We start from the raw sequence: 24,869 nt of genomic DNA, 5'->3' as shown, positions 1-24,869 counted from the left end.
GTGTTCGTGTTCACAGGAGCAGTTGGAGGCAAGTTTTTTGCTATCCCGTCTATACAGTGAAGGCACTGACAAATTCTCAGTCCTGCCTATCTTTCTGAACTCACCCATTATAAATTAACATTAAAAAAGTCACAACAGATATCCTCTTTCCATTTACTTCAAAAGAATAAAGAGATGAGCAGACAGCAAAGGGAGATTCCATTCCTCGGCTGTGGATTGCCGGGGGGGGGGGGGGGGGGGGGGGGGGGGGGAAGAGTCAGTCAGTGGAGGGACTCAGAGAGAGAGACCAGGAGAAAATCGGTGTGGGATGAGTCCGGCAAAGCCGGCAGATAGAGCGGGAAGGGCACTAAATATTACCAGGTGTGGAGGACGTGTTCCTCTGTTTCCTCCTCTATAGAATTAATGATATCTGCCCTGCCTTAGTCATAGACCCTATTGGAAAATAACACATTATATTTCTTTCGCTTCCAAATTGTCGTACAGATGCTATTTAAATTTTTCAAAGATCAGTAGTTCTGTTTAAAAGAAATGAAAGAAAAAATAACATCTTAAATCAATCAGAGGGTATAATTTAGATGAAACCAGAGGATCCAAACCTCCGGTCATTAAGGCCAAGATGCTTTATTCAGGAGAAACACCAGTCACTGGCACAGCACTTCTTCCAGGGAGTCCCAATGAAGGCAGAGTGAAAAGTGAAACCACTGCTCCATTTCCACAGTTCCAATAAAATTTCAGGTCTGGGGGATGCGTACAGGCCAAAGCCCTGGGAATAGCCTCCTCCTTGCAGCTACTTCCTATAAATGGATAGGAAACCTTGAATTAAAGTCAACCAAATCACTGAGAAGACGGTACCTGGTAAAGAGCTGGTAGTCAATGAACTGTTCACTCAATGAATAGTTAACCATAGCATCGTTAGAATTTTTGAAGGCATATAAACATTACCTTAGGTAATTTTTTAATAAAAAAAATTAAAGCAAGCTCAAATAAATCCATATTTGAAAGGTTTGGTAGTATTACAAAAAGATTCATCCTAGAACATTGTAAATAACAAGTGCTCTTGTATAAAGTATGATCCCACCAACGGATGTTCTTCAAATATGAGAGATCACGAATAAAGCACTAGCCCAGTGCCCAGTGTTTATGATGTAGAGTAAAAGCTAGTTTCTTTTGCCTGTGGCCCTTTAAGGACACTATCACTCTTCTAGCAGCCCGAGTTGAAATCCTGACATCATCGCAGGTTCCTTACCTTTTCTTATATTGGGTCAGTCACAAAGTCATAGATTCTACCTTTGCAACATCTCTAAACTTTGACTTTGTCTCCTCCTTTCCACTAAACACTTTTTAAATTTTTTATTTATTTATTTTTATTTTTGGCTGCGCTGGGTCTTCGTTGCTGTGCAGGGGCTTTCTCTAGTTGCGGCGAGGGGGGGGGCTACTCTTCGTTGCGGTGCGCCGGCTTCTCGTTGCACAGCACGGACTCTAGGTGTGCAGGCTTCATTAGTTGTGGCATGCGGGCTCAGTATTTGTAGCTGGTGGGCTCTAGAGCTCAGGCTCAGTAGTTGTGGCGCACGGGCGTATTTGCTCTGCAGCATGTGGGATGTTCCTGGACCAAGGCTCGAACCCGTGTCCCCTGAATTGGCAGGCGTATTCTTAACCACTCCGCCACCAAGGAAGTCCCTTCACTACTTAATATTAATCCAATACATTCCATGTTCCAATTTCCCTACATAAAATGTAAGCTTCAATAAATGTGTACCAAAAATAATAACATTTAATGAGCATTTACTGTCAGATACGTGCATTATATTTATCTTTCATGTATTCTGTAAGATGGATACTATTGTTATACCCATTTTATGGATAAAGAAACTAAGGCTTATAATAGTTTAAAATTTAAACCCCAAGCCTATTTAAACTTTAAATAACTTGCCCAAGGTACCACCTGCTGTTCCTTGTTGCTGTACCTTTTTTTTTTCCCACTCATCCCTGTACTTAGAATATCCTTCCTTCGTCATCTTGCCTATTAAAGCCTTATTTCTCCTTCAAGCTCATATAGTGGCCTCATCCTATGAAACCGTTCTTGATCCCTCCAACTAGATAAAATCTTGCCCTCTTGTAAACCATCTAGCACTTTTTCCTTGGCCAAACCTCACATCATATTGTGGCCATGTTTGCACCTATTTAATCTCCATTCTAACCTGTATACTCCTTGAGGTCAGAAATGTTATCCATCTTTATACCTCCCACAGCACTTGACTTAGTCATGCTAAATAAATGTATTGAATAATTGAAATAATAATGAAAGTGAAAGAGCTATCTATATTCAATATTTGTTCTAAAATACTAGTGGAGTTTACAGGTTCCTAATATGAAGCTGACTAAAAAATTAGTACTAGAGATTATCAAAGGAAGCAACAGGAATCCCAAGCTGATCAAAGAAGAGACTAATAAGAATCCAAATCAACTGTTTCTAGAAAGACTTTAACATTTTTTTAAAGTTTAAAATACTGCTATTTCTAAAGGTGATTTTGGTACCATTAAGGCTGAAGTGCTTTTCTAGATTTATTCATTTAACAAACACATATATAAGACTTTGTTTCAGGCACTGTTCCAAGGCCTTTGCAAATATTTACTCATTCAAATTTTATAACAACCTTGTGAAGTAGGTTCCATCATTATCATCCCTGTTTTACAGGTAGAGAAACTAAGAAGTTAAGTAACTTACCCAAAATCACACAGCTAGTAAGTGACAGGGAGAGTTCAAATCCAGACATCCTTCTCCAGACAACTCACTTAACCGCTAGTCTATCCTGCCTCTTTTTTTTTTAAGTGCACAGTAATTCTTGAGTACTGTACATTAGACATTTTTTAAAATAATTTGGAGACTTTAAAAACCTTCCACTAGCTTAAAGGTTTTTTAAACAAGATTTCAGACTTAAAAGTTGCAAGAATAGTACAAAGAATTCAACCAAATTTCCCAAGTGTCAGTATCTTACTACACTGACTTTATCCTTTTCTCTTTCTTTCTCTCAATATTTAATTTTTTCTGATCTGTTTAAGAGTAAATTGCAGATGTCATAGCCCCTAAATACTTCAGTGTGTTTCCTAAAGTTAAGGAATTCTATTACATAACCACAGAACAATGATCAAAACCAGGACGTTAACATTGACACAGCACTATTAGGATTAGGACTTAATCTGTAGATCTTATTCCAATTTCACCAGTTGTTCCAATAAGGTCCTTTATTGCAAAAGAAAATTCAAGATCGTAATTTGCATGTCATTGTCCTGTCTTTCAGTTTTCTTTAATCTGTAACAGCTCCTGAGTCTGTCTCTTTCTGTCTCTTACATACCATAACTTGGACATTTCAGCAGAGTACAGGCCAGTTATGTTGTAAAATGTCCTTAAATGTCAGGTTGTCTGGTGTTTCCTCATAACTAGATTCAGGTTAGGTGCTTTTGCTCCCTCTAACACATTTAGTAAACTGGATACTGTAACATCAATCTGAAATAATGGTAAAATGAAAAAAAAAAAAATGAGGCTAGAACAAGCACAGAGAGATGAGTGATGTCGATCATGAGTTTGGCAGAAACAACTTCTCAGGATTCCTCAACATCATATGTAGAGTCTCAACTATTTAAACAGAAATATTCTTGAAATAATAATTTAAATTTTATTTTAAAATCCCCTAACTGTACCTCTTCTTTGTTTGTTTCAGTTATATGTTCACTGAATCACTCTGACCTGACACTTCATCTCCTGAGAAATAGCTACCAGAAAGGGGAACAACCGCTGCCTATGATTTTTGGGTGGGATGAAGCTCTCAGTGAACGGTCATTGAGTTTTGTGGTTCAAAAATAAAATCCTTTATCACTTGGTTATGAAGAATCAAGTCTACCTCACCTGTTAACCTCTTGGTGAACAGATACATTTGAATTTCTGAAACTGAACTAAGACTCACAGGGAGCTGCTGGGGTTTATCAGAGTTTGGACAATTGTGCCTCTTGTCCTGGATTGGCTGCCACAAAACAGTTTGTATTAGTTGGGGCACAGAACCAATAGGACATATATACATACACAGAAAGAGATTTATTCTGAAGTGTTGCCTCCTGAGGTTATGGAAGCTAAGAAGAACCACGATCTGCCATCTAGAAGCTGGAGGCCCAGTCCACACCCAAAGGGCTGAGAACCAGGGGAACCAATGATGTAAGTCCCAGTCCCGCCCAAGAAAAGGAGCACCAAAGTCTGAGGGCAGAAGAAGATGGATGTCCCAGTTCAAAGAGAAAGGTCCTTCCTCTGCCTTTTGTTTTAGTCAGGCCCCCAATGGATTGGATGATGCCCACCCACACTGGTGAGGGGGATCTTCTTTACTCAGTCTACTGATTCAAATGCTAATCTCCTCTAGAAACACCCTCACAGACACATCCAGAAATAATGTTTTACCAGCATTTTGGGCATCCTTTAGCCCAGTCAAGTTGACACATAAAATTAACCATCACACAGTTCTTACGCATGACCAATAAAACATAGGGAGCAGAGATTTTTCAAAGATTTAGCACTGTCTAAATAATCACAAAAATCCTTTCAGAGTTAATAGGGGATCTATGCACAATTCAACAAGGGATCTCAACAGAAACATTGTGCCAAGGGTTCCCCTTTGTCAAGACCAGGAAAGAGTTTGTGATCTGTTTACTTAGAGGGAAAAAATCCAACTTTCTTTATGAGCTAAAGAACCAAATACAACTGTCTATGGCAGTTCAAGAGAATTCTTTCCCCATCATGTGAGCTTCACCTTACTACCATATTTTTTTACCTAGGGAATGTTTTTTAAACTTTTTTTTCCTATTTAGATTGCCAGTAACAGAAATACAAAGACTAAAATTGAATCAAGAGATTCTATTGCCCGAGTGAAGAGATTTTTCATTTCTGAGAATTCTTACATTTAGAATAGAGACATTTAAAATCGTTTGCCTAAGTTCACAAGGCATAACAAATACATATTTCTTTAAAATTAATAATTTGAAGGCTTTTGCTGGAAGTTGTACACTAGGTTCTAAATTAACATTAAGCATTCTAACAAGAAATTGAAGGTCTCAGTTCATAATTGACTTTTTAACTGCTTCATAGAATACACAGAGAAATTGCCAAAGCCCATATCATCAACGTAAAAGTAGAATTATATAAAAGGTTCATCAGATGAGCATTTAAATTTAGATTTATGCATATAATTTAGTTATTTTAGATGGGAGACTTTGATGCAAAGGCTTCTTTTTCAATAAGGTATGAAAGAAAATCCAAACTGACAAGTCTCTTGAATTATCAAGTAATTTGAGAATAAGAATGTCTTCAATGTAATTCACTTTACAGTTCTGGAATTGCAGTTGCGGTACTGGCATGAGGATAGACATAGAGATCATGGAATAGAATTGAAAGCCCAGATATCTGTAACCAACTGATTCTCAACAAGTGTGCCAAGACAATTCAACAGGGAAAGAACAGTCTTCAACAAATGGTTCTGGGAAAACAACATATCCACATGCAAAAGAATGAAGTTGGATCCCTAACTCACGCCATATACAAAACTTAACTCAAAATGGATCAAAGACCTAGATGTAAGAACTAAAATCATAAAACTACTAGAAAAAACCGTAGGCCTTAATTTTCATGACCTTGGATTGGGCAACAATTTCTTTTAAAAAAAAAATACAAGCACAAGTAAAAAAAGAAAAAAATAAATTGGACGTCATCAAAATTGAAAAATTTTGTGCTTTAAAGTTCCCTGTCAAGAAAGTGAGGGGAAAAAAAACCCCACAGAATGAGAGAAAATATTTGCAAATTATATATCAGATAAGAGTCTAACATCCAGAATATATCAATATAAAAACTCTTTTACAATATAAAAACTCATAAAATAATGAAAAGAAAATTAACCCAATTTAAAAATGGGCAAAGGATTTGTAGACATACCTTGGAAGAAGATATACAAATGGCCAACAGACACATGAAAAACTGCTCAATATCATTAGTCATTAGGGAAATGTAAATCAAACCACAATGAGATATCACTTCACATCTGCAAGGATGCAATAATAAAAAAAGATGGACAAAAACAAGCGTCGACCAGGAGGTGCAGAAATTGGAACACTTCTACGTTGCTGGCGAGAATGTAGAGTGATACCGCTACTTTGGAAAAGAGTTTGATGGGTCCTCAAAATGTTAAACATAGAGTCACCATATGACCCAGCAATTTTACTCCTAAGCAGTTGAAAACACAGGACCGCACAAAAACTCATACAATAATGCTCACAGCAGCATTACTCACAATAGCTCAAGATGGAAACAACCTAATCCATTAACTGATGATTTGACAAGCAAAATGTGCTATGTCCAATTAATGGAATATGATTTAACCATAAAAAGGAATAAAGTATTGACACATGCTATGAGATGAATGAACCTTGAAAACTTCATACTGTTTTTTGTTTTTTTGTTTTGTTTTGATTTGTTTTTTCATGCAAAGGTAAAGAAGCCAGACTCAAAGACCACATATTGTATGGTTCCATTTGTATGAAATGTCCAGAATGAGCAAATCTACAGAGAAAGCAGAAGCCAAGGACTGGAGAATGGGGCATTGGAGGATGACTGCTAATGGGCATGGGGTTTCTTTGGGGAATGATTAAAATATTCTGGGATTAGATAGTGATGATGGTTGCACACTCTGTAAATACCCTTAATTGTACACTTTAAAGGAGTGAATTTTATGGTATGCAAATTATATCTCAATTAAAATAAATAAAAACAGGAAACATAACTGTGCCTTTGAATTGTTTACTAGTGTAGAAATGAAGGCACAGAGAATTAGCAAAATTGCCCAAAGTTAGCAGTGGAACCTGCATTCTGATTTGTAAATCTGTGTATTCTAATCTACTGTTCACTGTGACAAGCGGGATCTAACCCAACTCCCATGTTGAAACTGTCACCTGGTTTCCGGTTAATTACTGAAATTTGATGACAAATCTGGCAGGAAACATTTCCTTACCTACTCACTCTGTAAAATGCAGTGGCTTGATATCTAAATCTACCTCTGTATTATCAGTTTATTTAGGATCAAATTTTAAATCAGTACACATTGACTGAAAACCTTGCACATGCCCAGTCCCATGCACGTTTTTGGAAATGCAGAACTCAAGGTCAGAAAGTCAGGGAATTAGAGATATAGATTGAGAAATCAAGCGTCTGGTGGTGCTGGTTAAAGTCCTAAGATGGGATGAAATTGCTGGGGAAGAGCAAGCAGAGAAGAGAGGAACTAGAACGGAACCCAGGGAACAGATGTTTCAGAGCCGTCAGAGATCAGCCTGCTAGTGACAGGCACTGATAAGAAGTGGTTAGTGAATGACAGAGGCAGGAGAAAGCTACCCTACCTGATAGGAAACCTTGTATCTTATCACATTACATTGTTATTATCTGTTTACACGACTGTCTCCCTTGCTGTTCCCCGAGCTCTTTGGGTTTCTGCCTCCCTCTACTGCAGAAAAGTATTTCGATAAGTCACCAAGACCCTCCGAATTGTCAGACTCCATGGACTTTCACCACTCCTTCTTACTTTATCACTGTATTGTATTTGATACCGTAAACAGACCATTACCTTATTTTTTCTTAAAATGTGGGCATAAAAATGGTGCTCCTCTCCTGGGGGTCCAGAATGGGCAGCTCCTTGGACATAAGGCTGAGTTGGTGCTGCAGAGAACCCTCCTTGGATGTGTGCCATTCACCTCTCCCAAGCCCCTCACCCTGCCAACTCCACCGTCTCCACTGCAGCACGAAGATCAATCAGAGTTCTTTGTGATGCTGCCCCTATGAAGCTCTACCCAGGGGATCCCACCACAGGAAACAGTTAGACCCAGATGTCCATAGAACAGAATGGTAAGAGTAGAGTCCTGGCTTCATCCAAACACACTGCCTTGTACAAGTTTCGTGACCCCTCTCCTGGTCCTATCCCCTTTGCAGGATCCTCTTCCTCCGTTGACTGTCTAAACACTGGCATGCTTCCTCCCTAGTCTCATGTTGCCAACCCCAATCTCTATATAAACAACTTATCAATTTACATTTCTCTTCCAGACCTGCTCCTGAGGTCCAACACCATATATCCATCTTGTCCTTAAGAAACCTCTCAAATTCAACATGCCAAGAAAAGGAACTCTTTCTCCCAAGACATATTTTTCCTACATTTCTATTATCATGTACCCTTTAACCCAACCTGCAATCTAGGAATCATCCTATCTCTTTCTCTCTCCCAAAACCAATTGATAAGGTAATCCTATCCATTCTACCTCCATAAGGTATTTTAGATCTAATAGCATTCTCATTAGTATGCCACATGTTACATCCTAATCACTTCTTCCGTAAACTGCTGCCATTAACTCATGGTCTCCCTACCTCCCATCACGCCTTTACTCTATCCATGCCTCCAATTCACTGAAAGAGTGATCTTTCTAAAACACAAAACTGAACATTTAATTTACTAAATGAAAAAGTTTAAATAACCTATACCACGGTTCCCACACTATGCACAAGTCACCCTTGGGCACCACAGTGAACTCAGATTTGCTGTAGGCTATTTAATTTTTTTGAGGGAAACTCAGCAACATCTATCAGACACCACACAAACTACCACTATTATGGCATTTGGAACTAACTACTTAATGAATGGAACTGTTATTTCTCTTGGCCTAGGGCATCATGAAAAAATTAGAGAGACACTAAGGGTGCAGTGAACTGAGAAAGTTTGGGAACCTATGACCTACCAAATGTCTTCAAACCCTCTAGCATGACATAAACTGGTACCCACCTCTCCAGCCCCATCTCTCTCCTCATCATGCCTTGTCTTTTTCCCTAGTCCTACTCCTCAATCCAGCAGACAAACTTGCATCTCCCCAGACATGTCCTTTCTGCCATCCTGAGTGGTTAGACTCTGGCTCTAAGAGAGTAGAGACATGGTCTACCCAGGGTTTAGGGGTGAGACCGGATACCCTTAAGAGAACACAAGATGAAGTAAACAAACCAAGGAAGTCACTCCACAACCCCTACACTGGGTGGACTCTGTATGAGTTGGATAATCTGAAGTTAAAAAAAAAATTGGTTGACTATTCTTTGGAATTTCACATGTATTTGTCAGGCCAAGGAAAGGGGAGAGACCAGCCCCCTGGTCCTCATCTTCTCCCCCTTCTCTATAGAGGTCTGTATTTCTAGGGCAAAAGGCAAAGAGGCAACCAACAAAGCAACAGTAAGACTGTCTTTGTTAATGGCTGTACCACCCCTTCCTTCCCCGAAAAGAGGCCTAGCACCTGAGTTATATAAATGACTGCTCTTTTCTCTGTGCCCCACTTTATCTCATTTTATCACAGCACCTCTAATATTTTTGTACTTATCTGTTCACCTGTCTTCTCCACTTGACTATAAACTTGTGGAGGGCCAAGACTATGCCTGATTTGGTTCTGTATTCTCCTCACCTAGCAGAGTGCCTGATACATAGTAAGTGATGAGTGGATAGTTGATGAATGAATTTTAAGGAGGGTGTGGGTGAGCCCCACAAGAAGCTCAAGCAAGTTAGAAAATAAACAGTATCCATTAGACTAAAAAGTCCAAAAGTCACTGATGATAGCAGTTAAAGATGTTTCAGGAGAGTTACAGGGACAAACTGGTTTGCACATGCTGAGGTGCAAACTAGGAGATGTGGCAGCGCTTACTAAGTAAAAACCACTCCCGCATTTCCTCCTCGCTATACAGAACTTCAGTTTTATTTAGGCGTTGAGAAGATTCCCTTTGATGTGGAAAAATGGGCCCAGTTCCTAAACTATATCAAAATTCTGACTGATGAGATGTAAGAGGAAATCCTTTGGTGGGGTGTTTTTGGAAAATATTTTACCTCCTTGACAAGGCTAAGGCTGATGAAGAATAAACTTTCTGCCTGCCTTCCCACCTTTGCACCCATGGTGAAGATGTGATACTTAAAGTGTAGCAGCCATTCTACAACCATGAGGTAAAGGTCAAGCGAATTTCAGAGCTGTGACATCACTGAACCCCTGAGAAAATATTAGCAACTCTTTACCTACGGACTTCTTGTCACGTTAAAAACAACAACAACAAAAAAAACAACCTTCTGTTTTAGCTGGGTTTTCTATTACATTCTAATTTATACAGGAAGAAAGAAAAGAGAGACAAGTGAGTATAAACCCCTCTTTTTAATAAACATAGTACAAATAATACAGATTAGCAGCTAAAAGACAGTTTTTTTCAGTAGTCTTTGGAAATGAGGCTGGAAATGCAAATGTAATGAGGGTACAGGGGCCTCTAATGCCAGAGAAGAGATTTGGGCTGTAATTCTGTTGGCAATAGGGAGTCATAAAAGGTTTTTGAGTAAAGTTTTAGAACTTCCAGAAGGTTACTTTAGCATAATTAGCAGGATCCATATGTGCCCAAAGAGTAATGCATCTCATGGCACTTTCATTTGACATGACTGTATTGGCATCGCCCACCAATGCATATGGCAGGAGTTCATACAATGTGGGAACACCCCGCACTCAGCTCCACATGAGTAAGCGAAACAATAACTATGTTGCTTCCCCATGCTTGTTGGCCTAATACTAACATAAAGTCTCAAAGCAAATGAAATATTACATCATTTCAGTGCTGCCATGATATGAATAGTCCCTGGGAAAGTTACAAGCAAACAAAACTTCTGTTAATGAAAAGTAGCAATGGTAGAAATGTACATTGTATGAACTCCTGCCATGTAAAATGAGAACATGAGACCACATATATACTTCCAAAATACCAATTCCTGATACTCAATCTGCACCAAAAAAATTAGACATGCCAAAATAACATCTTGCATGCTAGGCCTGAGACTGATTTTTCAAAAGTGTTTCTATAATGGTGTGGAAGGTTTTTAATTTACTTCCTTTTAAAAGCATTTTTAATGATTACATCATATAAGAATAAATGCTCTTATGCTTATTCATAGTTTCAAACATGTTTCTCTCTTCTCACTGAATGTACTCAGAAAACAAATAAGCCTACAACAGAGAAACACCAAACTAGGGAAAGCTCTGTGATGTGAACATCATACAACAAACACGGTAGAGGAAAAATACTGAGGAATGGTGTTTACTTTGTCATCATATATGTGAACACCATCCTACAAAGATTATTACTAACTAAGAAAAAGAAAAGTGTCATTGTTTGTTTTTTGCACTAGGAATTGATGTTAGAGATTTTTTAAAAAATAATTCATTTATTTATTTTTGGCTGTGTTGGGTCTTTGTTGCTGCGCGCGGGCTTTCTCTAGTTGCGCGAGCAGGGGCTACTCCTCGTTGTGGTGCGCGGGCTTCTCATTGCGGTGGCTTCTCTTGTTGCGGAACACGGGCTCTAGGTGCGCGGGCTTCAGTAGTTGTGGCGCACGGGCTTAGTTGCTCTGCAACATGTGGGACCTTCCTGGACCAGGGATCGAACCCGTGCCCCCCGCATTGGCAGGCGGATTCTTAACCACTGCGCCATCAGGAAAGTCCCAGAGATTTTTAAATAAATTATAACAATCTTTTTTTTTAAAATACATTTATTTATTTACTTACTTATTATTGGCCGCGTTGAGTCTTTGTTGCTCCTCGCGGGCTTTCTTTTTTTGTTTGTTTTAGTTGCAGCGAGCAGGGGCTACTTTTCATTGCTGTGCGCAGGCCTCTCATTGCAGTGGCTTCTCTTGTTGCAGAGCACGGGCTCTAGGTGCACGGGCTTCAGTAGTTGTGACTCGCGAGTTCTAGAGCGCAGGCTCAGTAGTTGTGGCACACGGCTTAGTTGCTCCGCGGCACGTGGGATCTTCCCGGACCAGGGCTCGAACCCGTGTCCCCTGCATTGGCCGGCAGATTCTTAACCACTGCGCCACCAGGGAAGTCCAATTATAATAATCTTATGATAAAGTACAAACAACAAAAATGTTAATATCTTGCCATAGGTGGCTCTGATCTTTTTATAAAGAATTGACAACCCCTTTGGATTCCTTCCTATTCCCCTCCTTCCTTTTCTCCAAAAGGAAATCACTTTTTTTGAAGTCGATATATATCCTTCCTGGTAATAGCACTATACTTTTACTTCACATGTGTGTATCCTCACCCGTATCCTTTACTTATTTAATTATTCATATGTAAATTATTAAATTCTTTATATGCTATTTACACATTCTGAATATTAATCCTTTGTCAAGTACATGTCTTGGAAATATTGTCTCCATTTGTCCTTTTATGATGTCTTTTGTCATATATATATGATTTATTTTAACATAATTTAATTTATCCTTTCCTCTATGGATTGTGCATTTTTAATGTTTTAAGAAATCCTTCTCTACACCAAGGTCATAAAGATATTCTCCTATATTTCCTTCTAATATTTTTAAAGTTTTGTTTTTCTTATTTAGGTTTTTAGTCTATCTGAAATTTAATTTATGTGTAGAGTAAGGTAGGGATCTAATTTTATTTTTGTCCATATGAATGTTTGTTTTTAAATGAGAAAAAATAAAGAAGGAATTAATCCCTCCTTATAAACTGTAAACTCTTCAACATCAGATACCATGTCTGATTTATACCCTCCTCCCCAATACACTGCCTCAATGGGCTTTGAACATTACTAGTACTATATATCTAGATATCTAAATATATGATACTTTTTTCTAGCCCCACTTGCTTATATACAAAGTTGTCCATCTAAAATAAACTGAGTTGTGCCTTAATTTATCTCCTTTGAGCAGGAAATAACATCTTAATAGGATTAACTTGGTATTAAGTACTGAATCATTCCAATTAAAATGAAGGGTAATAATAACTTTCTAACTTTGCCTATTTTTAGAAATCTTGTCTGGAAAAAAAAAATCTACCTACCCTTCCAGTGAGACTCATTTTATTTGTTCCTCTACCAGGAGAAAAGCGTAACAAAGAAGCAGGAGCCTGGATTAAAACTTATTTTTAAAAGACATAAAATCAACTATTTGAGTCAGAGAAAAACACGTGCAAAACTCAATTTGATAAACATGAGGATAGCAATTCACAGATTTAGGCTCTTAATAAGGCCTAGCTCCATTGGTTTAGTTCTTGCCAAGACCTACTTCCTTTCTCCTTTCTTTCATAAAGAAATAGTCTGAAAGTAAGATATGAACATAGCCTAACTTTAATCAAAGCAATAAATGAAAACCAAGGAAGGTCATTTTTAAAAAGAACCATTCTAAGATTCCTTCAAAGAATACTACCCTGAGACATTTTTAAAAAGATTCTCCTTGTAAAATTTTGAAATCTTTTCAAATAATTCCAAGAGCATTAGAATCACGTAAGGGAGGAGCACTTGTATTTTTTTCTGGAGGATATGGTCTGACAGACCACTAGAGGAGGTGAAACTGGCCAGAAGATTTGGGAATAAAGTGAAATGTAGTTGGTAATATATATACTGGGAAGCAAAATCATTTTATTTTCAAATATTGTACGGAGACTAACCTTTCTACCATGACTAAAGGACGCACTCAGGTCAGAAAATGATGTCACTGCTTTCAGATTTGTATTGACTGAAGCTCTTCACTTGAAATAGCTTCTATCAGCTGGTTCTTTAACAGAACCAAGGCAAATTCTGCCCAACCCCCCCCTTACCCCCCCCCCAAAAAAAGCAAAAACAAACCCGACACTCTCTACTACTAAGATAGAGCACAACCAGGAAATATCACCTTCTGCTTTATCTTTAACGTAGCAACATATTTCCCACTGTTTCACTGAAGAGGGCTTAGAGACCTTGAACCTCAAAATCATAATGCGTCTAGAGAAACTATCCGAGAACCACAATTGGGGGGTGTTATGTATTCAAAAGCATCGGTCTCTTTTGAAAGAGTTCACCCTCTTTTTTTAAAGGATCAAAGTCAACTATGAGTGTAAAAGAAGAAGTCATTTTCAAAAAAGTCTGGCCTTAAAAACGTAAGTATCTTAGTGCTTGGGGTTCCCTCTGCTCAAAAGAAAACAAGAAAAAATGATTAATATTGCCGTCTTCTCTGCACGCTTCTCTTAAAACGGTCTTTGGAAGTCCCTTGGGAAAATGAGATCCACCTATCCAAAGTATGCCATGCTCACGAACACTGCAAAAAATGATAATCTAAGCTTAAAATATATAAAAAGGTATTCACTTCTGCGTAAGCCCTGAGCCTCCTCCTGGGCGGTGACGCCCGGCTGGTGGGACGGCGCCGCGCGAGTCCGGGCGCAGAGCCGCGGGGGACGGGGGCGCAGGGCGAGCGCACGACTAATTAAAGGAGCTGTTTGGGTTCCAAGTAAAACCTGTCTCTACCGAACCCACTGGCTACCTAGCCTCACCGTCCCTACCACCCCCGCTCCCCAACACGCAGAAAACACCAAGTGCGACGGGCGGGGGAGCGCGAGCCCAGAAAGGGAACTGAGAAGAGAAGCGCCTGTGACACAAAATGGAGAAGGAGGAACCGAGAGGGGAAAGAAAAGAAGGAAAAGCGGGGGAAGGAGATTGTTAATCAGAAAAGCAAAGAGGCGATGGGGTAGAGATTACGGGGAGGAGAGCCGAGGAGGGGGGCGTTGAAGGACTAGAAACACAAAGTAGACGAAGTAAGAGACAGAGGAGGAAAGAAAGACGTCCTAGAGGCCGAGGCTCCATTTTCAGCAGCGCCATTTCGCTTTTCCTTTCGCCGCGTTTTGTTTGGTTTTGTTTGCAGCCGGTGGACGGGCGCCAGCGCAATTCTGCAGCTTCAGCAGCTTTGGTCCGACAGATGGGGAGGGACGCAGGGCCCGGGCGCTGGCGCGGCCCCCTCCCCGTCCTGGACGTTCCGCGCATCTCCCGCCCGCGCTGCTCCCGGCGGCAAGGCGGCCTCCCCCCTCGGTCCCCGGCCCGTAGGGGAGGCGGCCCCGGGCCACGCAGAGCCCTCCAATTCGCCCGCGGGGTTGGTGGTGGGCGCGTGCCGCAAAGGGATGGAGGAATCGAGAAGCGTCGAGGAAAGAAACCGAAAAAGACAAACTGTACCGGAGGGGAGGAGGGGAGGAGGGGAGGGCGCACGCTGGGCGGGGGAGGGGGGCCCGAAAATAGACCTTTCCCAGCTAACTGGGGGCCCCGCCCGCCTTCGGCCCCGGGGTGAGCGGCCCACAGAGCACCTCCACCTGCGCCCGGCGGCAGGGGTGGCGCGGCCTCGTTCGCGCGCTCGCGCCCGGGCTGCGTCCCCGGCCAACCCGGAGCCCTGCTGCCCGAAGCGGCGCCGGGCCCAGGCCTCCAGGCCTCTCCCGGGCGCAGCCGGAAGAACGGCCAAGGTCGGGCTCGGCCGGGAACCTCAGGCGGGCCCGGAGGGAAAGACGGGCCAGCGCCAGCCTCGGGGCGCCCGTCTGGGAGGCGGCACGGGACGCCGGTCTGCGGGGTGCGAGTCCCAGGGATTTACGGTGCGGGCGGTGTCTCGAAGCTCCTTCGGGGTTAAATTCTGGAGCAATGGGAGGCGGTTCAGGAAACAGAAAATCAGGTTTTCTCACCCCCGACCCTCAACTGATGGTTTCCGTCGACTGAGTGTCCGTTGTAAGAGTGTCCAACGCGCCCTGGGTACATTTACTTCGTACTCCTCTCCTTTTTTCCTTCACTTGCACTTGACATTGTCTTTCGCTCAAAGTGACGTCCTCGCCGGCGCTAGAGGAGCCCCCGGCTCCCCGGCGCCCGCACCCCACCGCTAGGTCCGCGGCACTCGCCGCCCCCGAGCCTCTAGGGACGAGTCGGGGGGAGACGCCGGCAAGGAGGCCGTGCGTAGGGGGCTGCGGCCGGTCTCGGCCCAGCTCCCCGCGCGGACCCGTGCAAGGGCGGCCGCGGCCAAGGAGGCACAGCGGCCAGACCCGCCGTCGGGTTCCGCGCCGCGCTGCGCGGCGAGCCAGCACCGCCGCCTCCTGCTTCCCGGGCCCTCCTTCCTTCCTGGTGCAGGGATGTGGTGGCTTGAGGCTGGAAGCCAGCGCTTCTAAAGGCCGGTGCAGCGGAGCCCGTAAAGGTGTGGACTTGGGATCACCGCAGTGTCCCGGGGCGTTTCGGTCAGCGCTTCCTTGGCTTTGCACCTAGAAAAGAAACGTCTTCACTCCTGTACGCCCCGGCTCACTGCGTCCTCCTTTCGTGGTCAACTCTAACAACACAGCACTGTGCGTGCCACCGGCCCCTGGAGTGCTCGGATAACTCAGACCCCGCAGTAAATCAGACGCGCCACCCAAACTTGGCGCCTTCGAAAATCTTCCCGTGCGGGCGGCGGGGTCCTGGAATCCACTCGCTCCGCCATCCACGCACGCGCAGGCCCACCTGCCGCTCTGCCTTGGATCTCGTAACTCGGCTCTTTTATCGCCACCACTACATTAATTGGCCTTTAAATTTTGAAGTAACATTTAGGTTATTTCCAACAGTTGATCCTTTATATAAATAGTTCTTCAGATTACAGATTTCCACAAGGAAAACATGTCTTTCCCAAACGGGGGAGGGGGGGAACCACCCAGTTTCTTGTATTCTTCAGTTAGAAAAGTTGCATTAAAATGCAGATTTCGAATTACTTCAGGGTTAAACTCTTTTCCCAAAGAGAAAGCTCGATGGCTAACCTCAAACTTTAATCTTGACATCTTTAGTTATGGTGATCTTCTCCTTGTTTTTTGTGATTTTGAAACACAAGGAGATCGATGCTAAAGTCAAAAATTCAAATTCAGAGGGCTATCTATGATGGTTTTAGAATATTCCACAAAATTAAGAAGTAAAGAATATTAACAAGCTGTAAGGCCTAGTTCATAAATAACACTGAAGCTTCCGTTCTGAAACAGATAAAAAGGACCGCAGGAGATTTAAAAAATTAAAGTATTCACAGTCTGGTATAGACATTTGTCATTTGACAATATATGAAATTTAAATTGAGCATTGTCCATAAGTCTCATGCTTATATTATGTTTCTTGGATTTACTCAAGTCTTTTGTGCTTCCCTCTTTTGTGGGAAAGCTTACATATAATGCACCATGTTTCTTTTAATTTAATCATAATTTTTCTCTTTTTAAGTGCAAACTCAAAAGCCATTTAGAAAAGGATATTTTATGACAGACAAATACAAGGGCAAATAAAACTTAAAATAAGTAACTTTCTCATCTCTCAAGGATCACTTTCTTCAGAAATAAAAGTTGGAAGTTGTTGTTTGGTAGGTACTCTATCCACTCTTAAATCTAGCCACTGAATGCAAATGATTAGGTATTAAGGCCTACTTTTTTTTTTTTTTTTAACATTGCAAAGCATTTATTAAACTCTTAAGAGAAACTTGGGTTTCTTTTCCCAAGTCCATGAACTGATTAATTTTCAGTGTAGAATAAAGATCACTGTGTTAAGGTACCCTACTTCCAGCATTTCATGTGTTAAATAGTGCAAAGCAGTATGCAATTCAAAAAGAAAAGCATCTCTGTTTGATAGATTTACCCTGTAAAAGAAGGCATACAATCACTGTCTTAGAATTAAAAGAAGAGGCAAATTTTAAGTAGAACTCTTATGTTTGATTCAAAATCCATTTAGAAAGATAATTACCTTCAGAGCAAATTTTTGGCAAGATAGTTCTTAGGAATGCAAAAAACTAAATCAGAAATGTCCAATATATGGTAGTCAACTTATACAATTTTTACAAAACTACATTATTATTTTTAACATTACCTATTGATCTCTTTGTCTTTCAAAATCTTAATATTGGTAATTTATTGAAGACTTTTAAGGCACTTCTTTATGTTTAGAATTGCCTGCTGTGTTACATCATAAGTGCTTCAACCCACTGAAATAAGTGTATTTTAAATGTTCCTTATTTGTTTTATGAATACCTCAAGTTTCAAATATCTGCAATTTTTACATTTTGAGGTACATTTTTTTAGTGCTAGAATTGTTATATGTTAGCACGTGGAATACATTCAAGTATTTCATTCTAATAGGTTAAAAATGTGAATGCCTAAAATAAGGCATGTACAATCACAGGAAGCAGCAAAGCAAATAACCTCATTTTACTATAATTCTATTGTCATTTTAAGAACATTCAATTAAAAACATAAAGTAAGTTATTTGCTAAGACCTTATTTTTGTAGTAGAATTTTTAAAAGTTTGCTAAGACCTTATTTTTGTACTAAAATATTAAAAAGTAATACAGTTTATATTCTCTAGCAATCCCTTCCCAATCCATTGCTTTATTAACTACTCTTCTGATTATGTCTACTGGATACCAAGCATGATCAAACACTTAGATAATGAAATGAAATTTTAAAATTTCCCTTTTAAAAGTCTGATATTGTTTCTTAATTGTTTTATGAGAAATAGATACAGTTAAAAGATTTTAACAATTTTAAACCTAAAATTAAGATAAACACTTGCACTCATTTATCAAATATACAGAATTTATTGAAGTCCAAGGTCATCTGAGCAATGAATGTGTTGAAAATAAATATTGAAATACAGGAAGTTCAAAAGTTATAATTCTTTACATTAACTGGAAATTTAGGAATAGTGTTCTTTTTATTTAATATGTCTTGCTTTAGGAGGGCTGTATATGATACAGAATATCCTAAGAAAAGTGTGTGTAGTGCTGGTGGTGGTTGGAGGGCTGGTGGTGGGAGTTATTGAGGTAATCTTACTGCTTTTTTAAAATCTACATTTGTTTGAAAACATTTTTGTTTTCAGCTAAATATTTGGCAATAGGTTCGATGCCTCAGAAAATTTCTCAAATAATTATAAAGACCTAAAAATAACAGTAAAAGAATGTTGATCAGCTAAAATGCTATAGTTTTCATGCCACAAATAAAAATTGCATGTAAGCCATTGATCTTAAGTGGTATTAATGAAAATTCTACAAATAATACAGAAAAGTTGTGTAGTTGTGTTACTGAATTAAAAATTATTACTACAATAAATGGAATATTTTATAAAAGTCAGTCATCTTTTCAGTGGTTTTAACACATTTTAATATATTGTTTTAAATTCTGCACTTTATTATAGTACAAGTCTTCTGAATAGAATTGTTTTTAAACATATAGAATACCCAGCTGATTTCATACATTGGGAATAATAAGAAACTACTAGAATTCTTGGTTACTAACGATGATAAATGCAATGATAACAGAATTTCATAAATCAATTATATGCTCCATTTGAAGATTACAAAACATAATTAACTTACTTGACACTAACACAAACAATGTTTTGTTTCTTCACAGATCAGGCTATGAGCTGTTTTCAATTATTCCAATGAAATGCTGTCCTCTAAAATTCACAAATGAATGAACATTTGCATACTGTACATTGTACTGTAGACAATTTAGAGTGGGGCTACCCAATTGTTTTTCTAATGATATTTTGCCTCTTACATAATTTATTTTCCACTGAGGAACTAGTGATTACCTAATTATTTTTTTAACTAACTAACTTGGTGAAAAAAAACTCCGAAAGTAAGGTATTATTCTTATGAACGCTGTGAAATAAAATTAATCATTTGAAATGGCATCTAGAGATTGTGATTTTGCATAAAAGAGTTATGTGTACCTTGTGCCATGCTCTCCCTTACAAGAACGAAGGAAAAATAGAAACAAATATATAAATGATTAAAATAAACAGTTTCTGGTTGTGTAAAACAAAGGAGAGTTTTATGCGAAGAAGGGGTTTGTGCAGAATTCCTGCCTGCCTTAATCACAGGTGGAGTAGGCAACTTGCTACTTGGTACAATTTCAAGGGCAATTGCAAGGAGTGTATCCTCCCTAAATACTTCCGTTACCCTTTATTGATGCCTTCAAATTTTTAGCTTAAATGTTAGAACGTATGTAAAATTCAAGTACTACAGAGAAAACTCACATTCTCAGCTGTTATCAGTAATTTATGATAATAAATACCTTTGAATAGGTGTCAGAGCTAATGTTGGTGGAAGGAAGAGAAAATTTCATGACATTGAGTAATTAATATGAATGGAAAGAACTTGAGGAGGTGGAAGGGGCAGAGAGAGGGCTAAGGATGGGAAATTGTTGAGGAACAGAGACAAACTTTTTTGTGCACAGTTTTGCCTGGTCAAAACTAACTGACGTGATAAAGACCCATTTAAAATGAGCAATTAATGATCTAGAATCCATTTTATACCATTCCGTATATCTCAGCAATTAAGTTATCAGTGTAAGGTATAATGGGGAAAAATGAATTAATTAGCGACTTCAGGTGCAAACGACTTGAATGTAAAATGCTCAGATCATTAAAGTCACGTGTATAAAATAGAAAGTGAAATATTGGTTGGGTTATGTATTTGACAACCAGATAATTTATCTGTCCACCTAAATTAACTAGACGATTGCTAAATTTCAGCTTTACTGTGAGCTGTATTCATATATATCATGACAAAATACAGTCTCAAATCATTTTTGTAAGTTTTAGATTTTTTCTTTGTATTGGTTATATTAATGACGATTTCCATAGTGTGTAGAAATTAGAACATATGACAATTCAAAATCAATTGTTAAGAAAGCCAAACAATCATGTAATGGTTTGGTTATTTCATACATAAACCAGACTCAGATTTTTTTTTTTTTCCCTAACAAACTGGTTCCAATCATTCAAGATTCTATCCTAAAAGCAGTATTTTGCAGTTTTCAGACAATTTCCAAACAAATGAAGATTAACGAATCATCAGTAATTAAGTTTCGCTTCCTAATTTAAAGTAAAACATGAATTGTTGGTCAAAATGCTAATGACATAAAAGTGAAATTCATGTATATCCCTTGTTCTTAAATATTGAACAAATATCAACTAATCACTGAATTAGCCAACACCAAAAACTATTGAAATTCAATAACTTATCCGTGATCAAAGATGTGTTTCAACAAACTAACTCTTCTTTAAGTTTAAACAACTGGAAACCATTTCTCAATGGTGCAGCCTTTCTTAATATTAATTCAAGAGACTTGGAGACATGTTGCTGATATTGGAAGCTGATATGTGCTGATTCATGAGGGAATTGTTTAGCTTGTACCCTGGTGATGAAGGGAGACACACTTTCAGACACATGCAGGCATTGCAGACCCCAGACTTTTTTCCTAGCTGGTTATCTGCTTCCTGAGACCAATTTGAATAGCCGGTGAGTGTCTCCTCCCCAACCTGACTTGATTTTGGTTTCCTATTTTGTGATTGCAAGCTGAATATTTTTCACTCCCATATTCCTAACTTGGACTTGACAAGTAAACTGTGTTTTGAGCCTACTTTCTTAGTGTTTGTTTTTGAAAAGATCTTGATCTGTTTCTCCGATCCCAGCCTACCCATCCCAGCGAATGGGTAACACGAACACAGTGGCTGCGCAAGCAGTCAGTGCTCTTTGTCCTGGTAGCCTGACCACCCCACCACCTGCCCTTCACAAAGAAGAGGGACCTGTCATCTGTGGACTGGGCTTCCCTCTCAGCTATGCCTGATGTCCAATGGTCCAGGAATGAGGAACTGTGTGCTCCCAGAGTTGTTCTAGGGTTTCTTTCCATTTCTTCTATCAACTAGATCAGTGAGTAGTATTTTTTGTTTGTTGGTTGCCAAAGATGACCTTCCACCAGGTTTATCTGAAAACCTGGCCAATTAGCCCATCTTCAGTTAAAAGGAATAAAGGAACTATCCCCAGTACCCACATTGGCTCAGTGCTGGGCCAGCCCCAGCAGTGACTGGATACTTGTCTTCTTAGAACTAGACCTCCAGGTATGGAAGATGGAGAATATGAAGGCCTTGAGCAAGGCCTTGTGTTCCTGGCCTCATCTTGGCCTTCATGCTGAAAGCCTGTGGACAACACCATGGCTCTGTCTGTCCTGGTATTGGATCCCCTCATCCTGGGCCGTTGCCTTTGTTCTGCCCTGTGACAATTTTGGCCAAATCCCAGCACATCTGCGAAGCATCTACACCAGCAACGTAACCATAGGGAGCCAAAGCCAGATAGTGTTCTTGTAGAAAATGAAATAAATGTTGGTGCTTTAATTTATCACGTTTTCTGCAACACAGCTCTTTCCGTTTTTACTGACACCCAACTACCACTCTCTAGGATTCTGACGTAAACAAATGGATGGTAGGGTCTAACCCTACTACTGAGTCTTTTACTTCCTTGAAGAGTTGCTTTGGTCGTCTTATTCCCAGATGTACTTAGTTATAATTAACTCAAGTATAGGGATTGTGAACCTACCTGTAGTTTTGTTTTTTTTAAATCTACTTTTCTAACATGTTATTTCATTATTCCTCATAGTAAGTTTATGAGGACAGTATTATTAAACTTATTTTACAGAAATGCAAGCATATTTTCTTAGCTCATATAACAACTCACATTTAACCAAACCTTATATAAGTGTATGAAGTGCTTTACACATAAAGGCTCTGAGAAGTGGGTACAATTATTATGACATTTTACTGAGGAAAGAAGCCTTAGAATACTTAGTAAAGTGATGGAGATTCTTACCACTGTTGCTAACAGCCTTCCATGCTGTCAAATCCAGTGGATCCTTTTTTTGTCATCTTTTTCAACCACATAACACCAGTCAACCCTCTTAGGTAGACATGATGATTGCTGGCTCTTTTCCCCACCTTACTGATCTCCTTGGCTGGCTCTTCCTTCTTTACCTTAACTCTCAGCGATGAAGTTCCTTAAGACAGGGTCCTGTCCCTCTCCTTTACTGTCTCTACTCTCTTTCCCTAAATGATCCCAAACATTCTTATAACTCTATCGTAATCTGTGCAATTACAGCATTTATACCTCTATCAGAGACCTCTTCTCTGAGCACTAATTTATCTACCTAACAACCTACCTGATATCACCATTTGGATGTTCCATGGGTATCTAAAATCACATAATACATCTAAAGCTAAATCCTTGACCTTTTGCCTACAAATCTGCTCCTCCCCATTCTCAGTGAATGGCATCACCTTTTACCTAACTGCTCAAGTCAGAGACCTGGAAGTCATTCTTTTCTTAAAATTTCTATATCCACTTCATCGTCAGGTTCTATCAATTTCACTCCAAAATGTGTCCTGTCTTTCTCTTCTTCTCTATCTTGAAGGCCACCATATCAGCTCAAGCCACCATACACTCTGTGTTACTGTAATAACTTCCTATGGGGTCTCCCCTCTGCATATTTCCCCTGAAATATGTTCTCCATCCAGACATTGTAATCCTTTATATATACTTTTTTTAGTAAAATGTTTACAGAAGAATGCACAAATCATAAATGTTCAACTCGAATTTTCCCAGCCTGAACAGACCTGGATAACCAACACCTGAGTCAAGAAATAGAATGTTGTTCGGATGTGGCTGGAGCTTGAGGCGCGCAGGGCCGGAGACGCTGCAGACCCGGGACCCCGAGCAGCTCGGAGGCGGTGAATAATAGCTCTTCAAGTCTGCAATAAAAAATGGCGTCCAATAAAACTACATTGCAAAAAATGGGAAAGAAACAGAATGGAAAGAGTAAAAAAGTCGAAGAGGCAGAACCTGAAGAATTTGTGGTAGAAAAAGTACTGGACCGACGTGTAGTGAATGGGAAGGTGGAGTATTTCCTGAAGTGGAAGGGATTTACAGATGCAGACAATGCTTGGGAACCCGAAGAAAATTTAGATTGTCCAGAGTTAATTGAAGCATTTCTTAATTCTCAAAAAGCTGGTAAAGAAAAAGATGGAACAAAAAGAAAATCTTTATCTGACAGTGAATCTGATGATAGCAAATCAAAGAAGAAAAGAGATGCTGCTGATAAACCAAGAGGTTTTGCCAGAGGTCTTGACCCAGAGCGAATAATTGGTGCCACAGACAGCAGTGGAGAATTAATGTTTCTCATGAAATGGAAAGATTCAGATGAGGCGGACTTGGTGCTGGCAAAGGAGGCAAATATGAAGTGTCCTCAAATTGTAATTGCTTTTTATGAAGAGAGACTAACTTGGCATTCTTGTCCAGAAGATGAAGCTCAATAATTGTTTGCATTGCTTTTTATATATATTTATATATATATATAAAATCTGGGTCTTGGTCTTTTGATTTATTAGTGTGAAGAAATAACTACATTCTAATGAAAATCACGTTTGATATGTTCGTTTTGAAGTAGTATTGGGGAAGTTGTTGGGTTTGGGGGGGTTTTTTGGGGGTTTTGTTTTTGTTTTTTTTGCATCTGTAGCACTGGTTACTTTGAACAAATAAAAGCTTTCTGTAGTTGCTTCCTTTAGCAGAAAAGAACATTTGATACTATGGTATATTATTTCCTCTGCATTAGAGAACAGCTTTTCTAAATGTTGGGGGAAATCTCCATAGTCATTACTCAATCAGAATTTAGAATTTGCATTTAACTCATATATGCCTAAGGACCATTCTGGGTTTTCTGTATGTGTATACATAAAATACATATGTAAATGGTTTGGGGGTTTTTTGGTTATTGTTTAAACACATTTACCAAAACAAAAACAGCCTTTCACAACCATGGATGAGCCCATGTTTCTGGGATTCTATCATTTTGAGCAATATAAGAAATCACTTCAACTTAAATTGAAAATTTAAGTCTTAACCTTTCAAATTAAATAATTTTGTAATTAATGAGACAAATTAAACAATTTAAATTGGATAATTTTTTAAAACAGCCCTATCAGAATCTGCATCCATATCTACCATCATATAAATGCAGTTTTATATGTAAAACCCCCCTGAAGGAAAATTTTATCTCTGTCAACCCAAATGAAAAAAATGGAAAAATTCTGGTATGTTTTAATTAGCCAAGCAAGACTTAGTTAAGTGGACATTTAAAGCCTCCTTTTGGCAAACCATTCTTTATAAGAAGTTGAA

The 24,869-nt window shown here is 39.5% G+C and overlaps 1 protein-coding gene and 1 long non-coding RNA gene across 5 annotated transcripts; one reads left to right on the top strand and one right to left on the bottom strand.

Moving 5' to 3' along the window:
• Positions 1 to 258: 258 nt before the first annotated feature.
• LOC133084829 (uncharacterized) lies at positions 259 to 15,642 on the bottom strand. 4 transcript variants are annotated; one of them, XR_009699473.1, is made up of 3 exons: positions 15,559 to 15,642; positions 11,632 to 11,962; positions 259 to 794 (listed from the first exon to the last, which is right to left on the bottom strand). It is a non-coding gene; the product is annotated as an uncharacterized LOC133084829 (long non-coding RNA). The 4 variants fall into 4 exon arrangements; XR_009699472.1 differs by lacking the exon at positions 259 to 794 and adding an exon at positions 11,274 to 11,548; XR_009699474.1 differs by lacking the exons at positions 259 to 794; positions 15,559 to 15,642 and adding exons at positions 11,274 to 11,548; positions 14,208 to 14,230.
• Positions 15,643 to 23,360: 7,718 nt separating this feature from the next.
• Positions 23,361 to 24,090, top strand: LOC133084828 (chromobox protein homolog 3-like). Its single transcript, XM_061181594.1, has one exon. It carries the CDS (start codon positions 23,459 to 23,461, stop codon positions 24,008 to 24,010), a length of 552 nt encoding a protein of 183 aa, XP_061037577.1. The 5' UTR covers positions 23,361 to 23,458; the 3' UTR covers positions 24,011 to 24,090.
• Positions 24,091 to 24,869: the final 779 nt, after the last annotated feature.

Source organism: Eubalaena glacialis, chromosome 2 (genome assembly GCF_028564815.1).
Source record: "Eubalaena glacialis isolate mEubGla1 chromosome 2, mEubGla1.1.hap2.+ XY, whole genome shotgun sequence".
NCBI lineage: Eukaryota > Metazoa > Chordata > Mammalia > Artiodactyla > Balaenidae > Eubalaena > Eubalaena glacialis.
This window is presented reverse-complemented; position numbering and strand designations above follow the sequence as displayed.

Bases quoted from the DNA above. Each gene is read 5' to 3' on its own strand.
- LOC133084828 (XM_061181594.1), top strand. From the start codon at position 23,459: ATGGCGTCCAATAAAACTACATTGCAAAAAATGGGAAAGAAACAGAAT.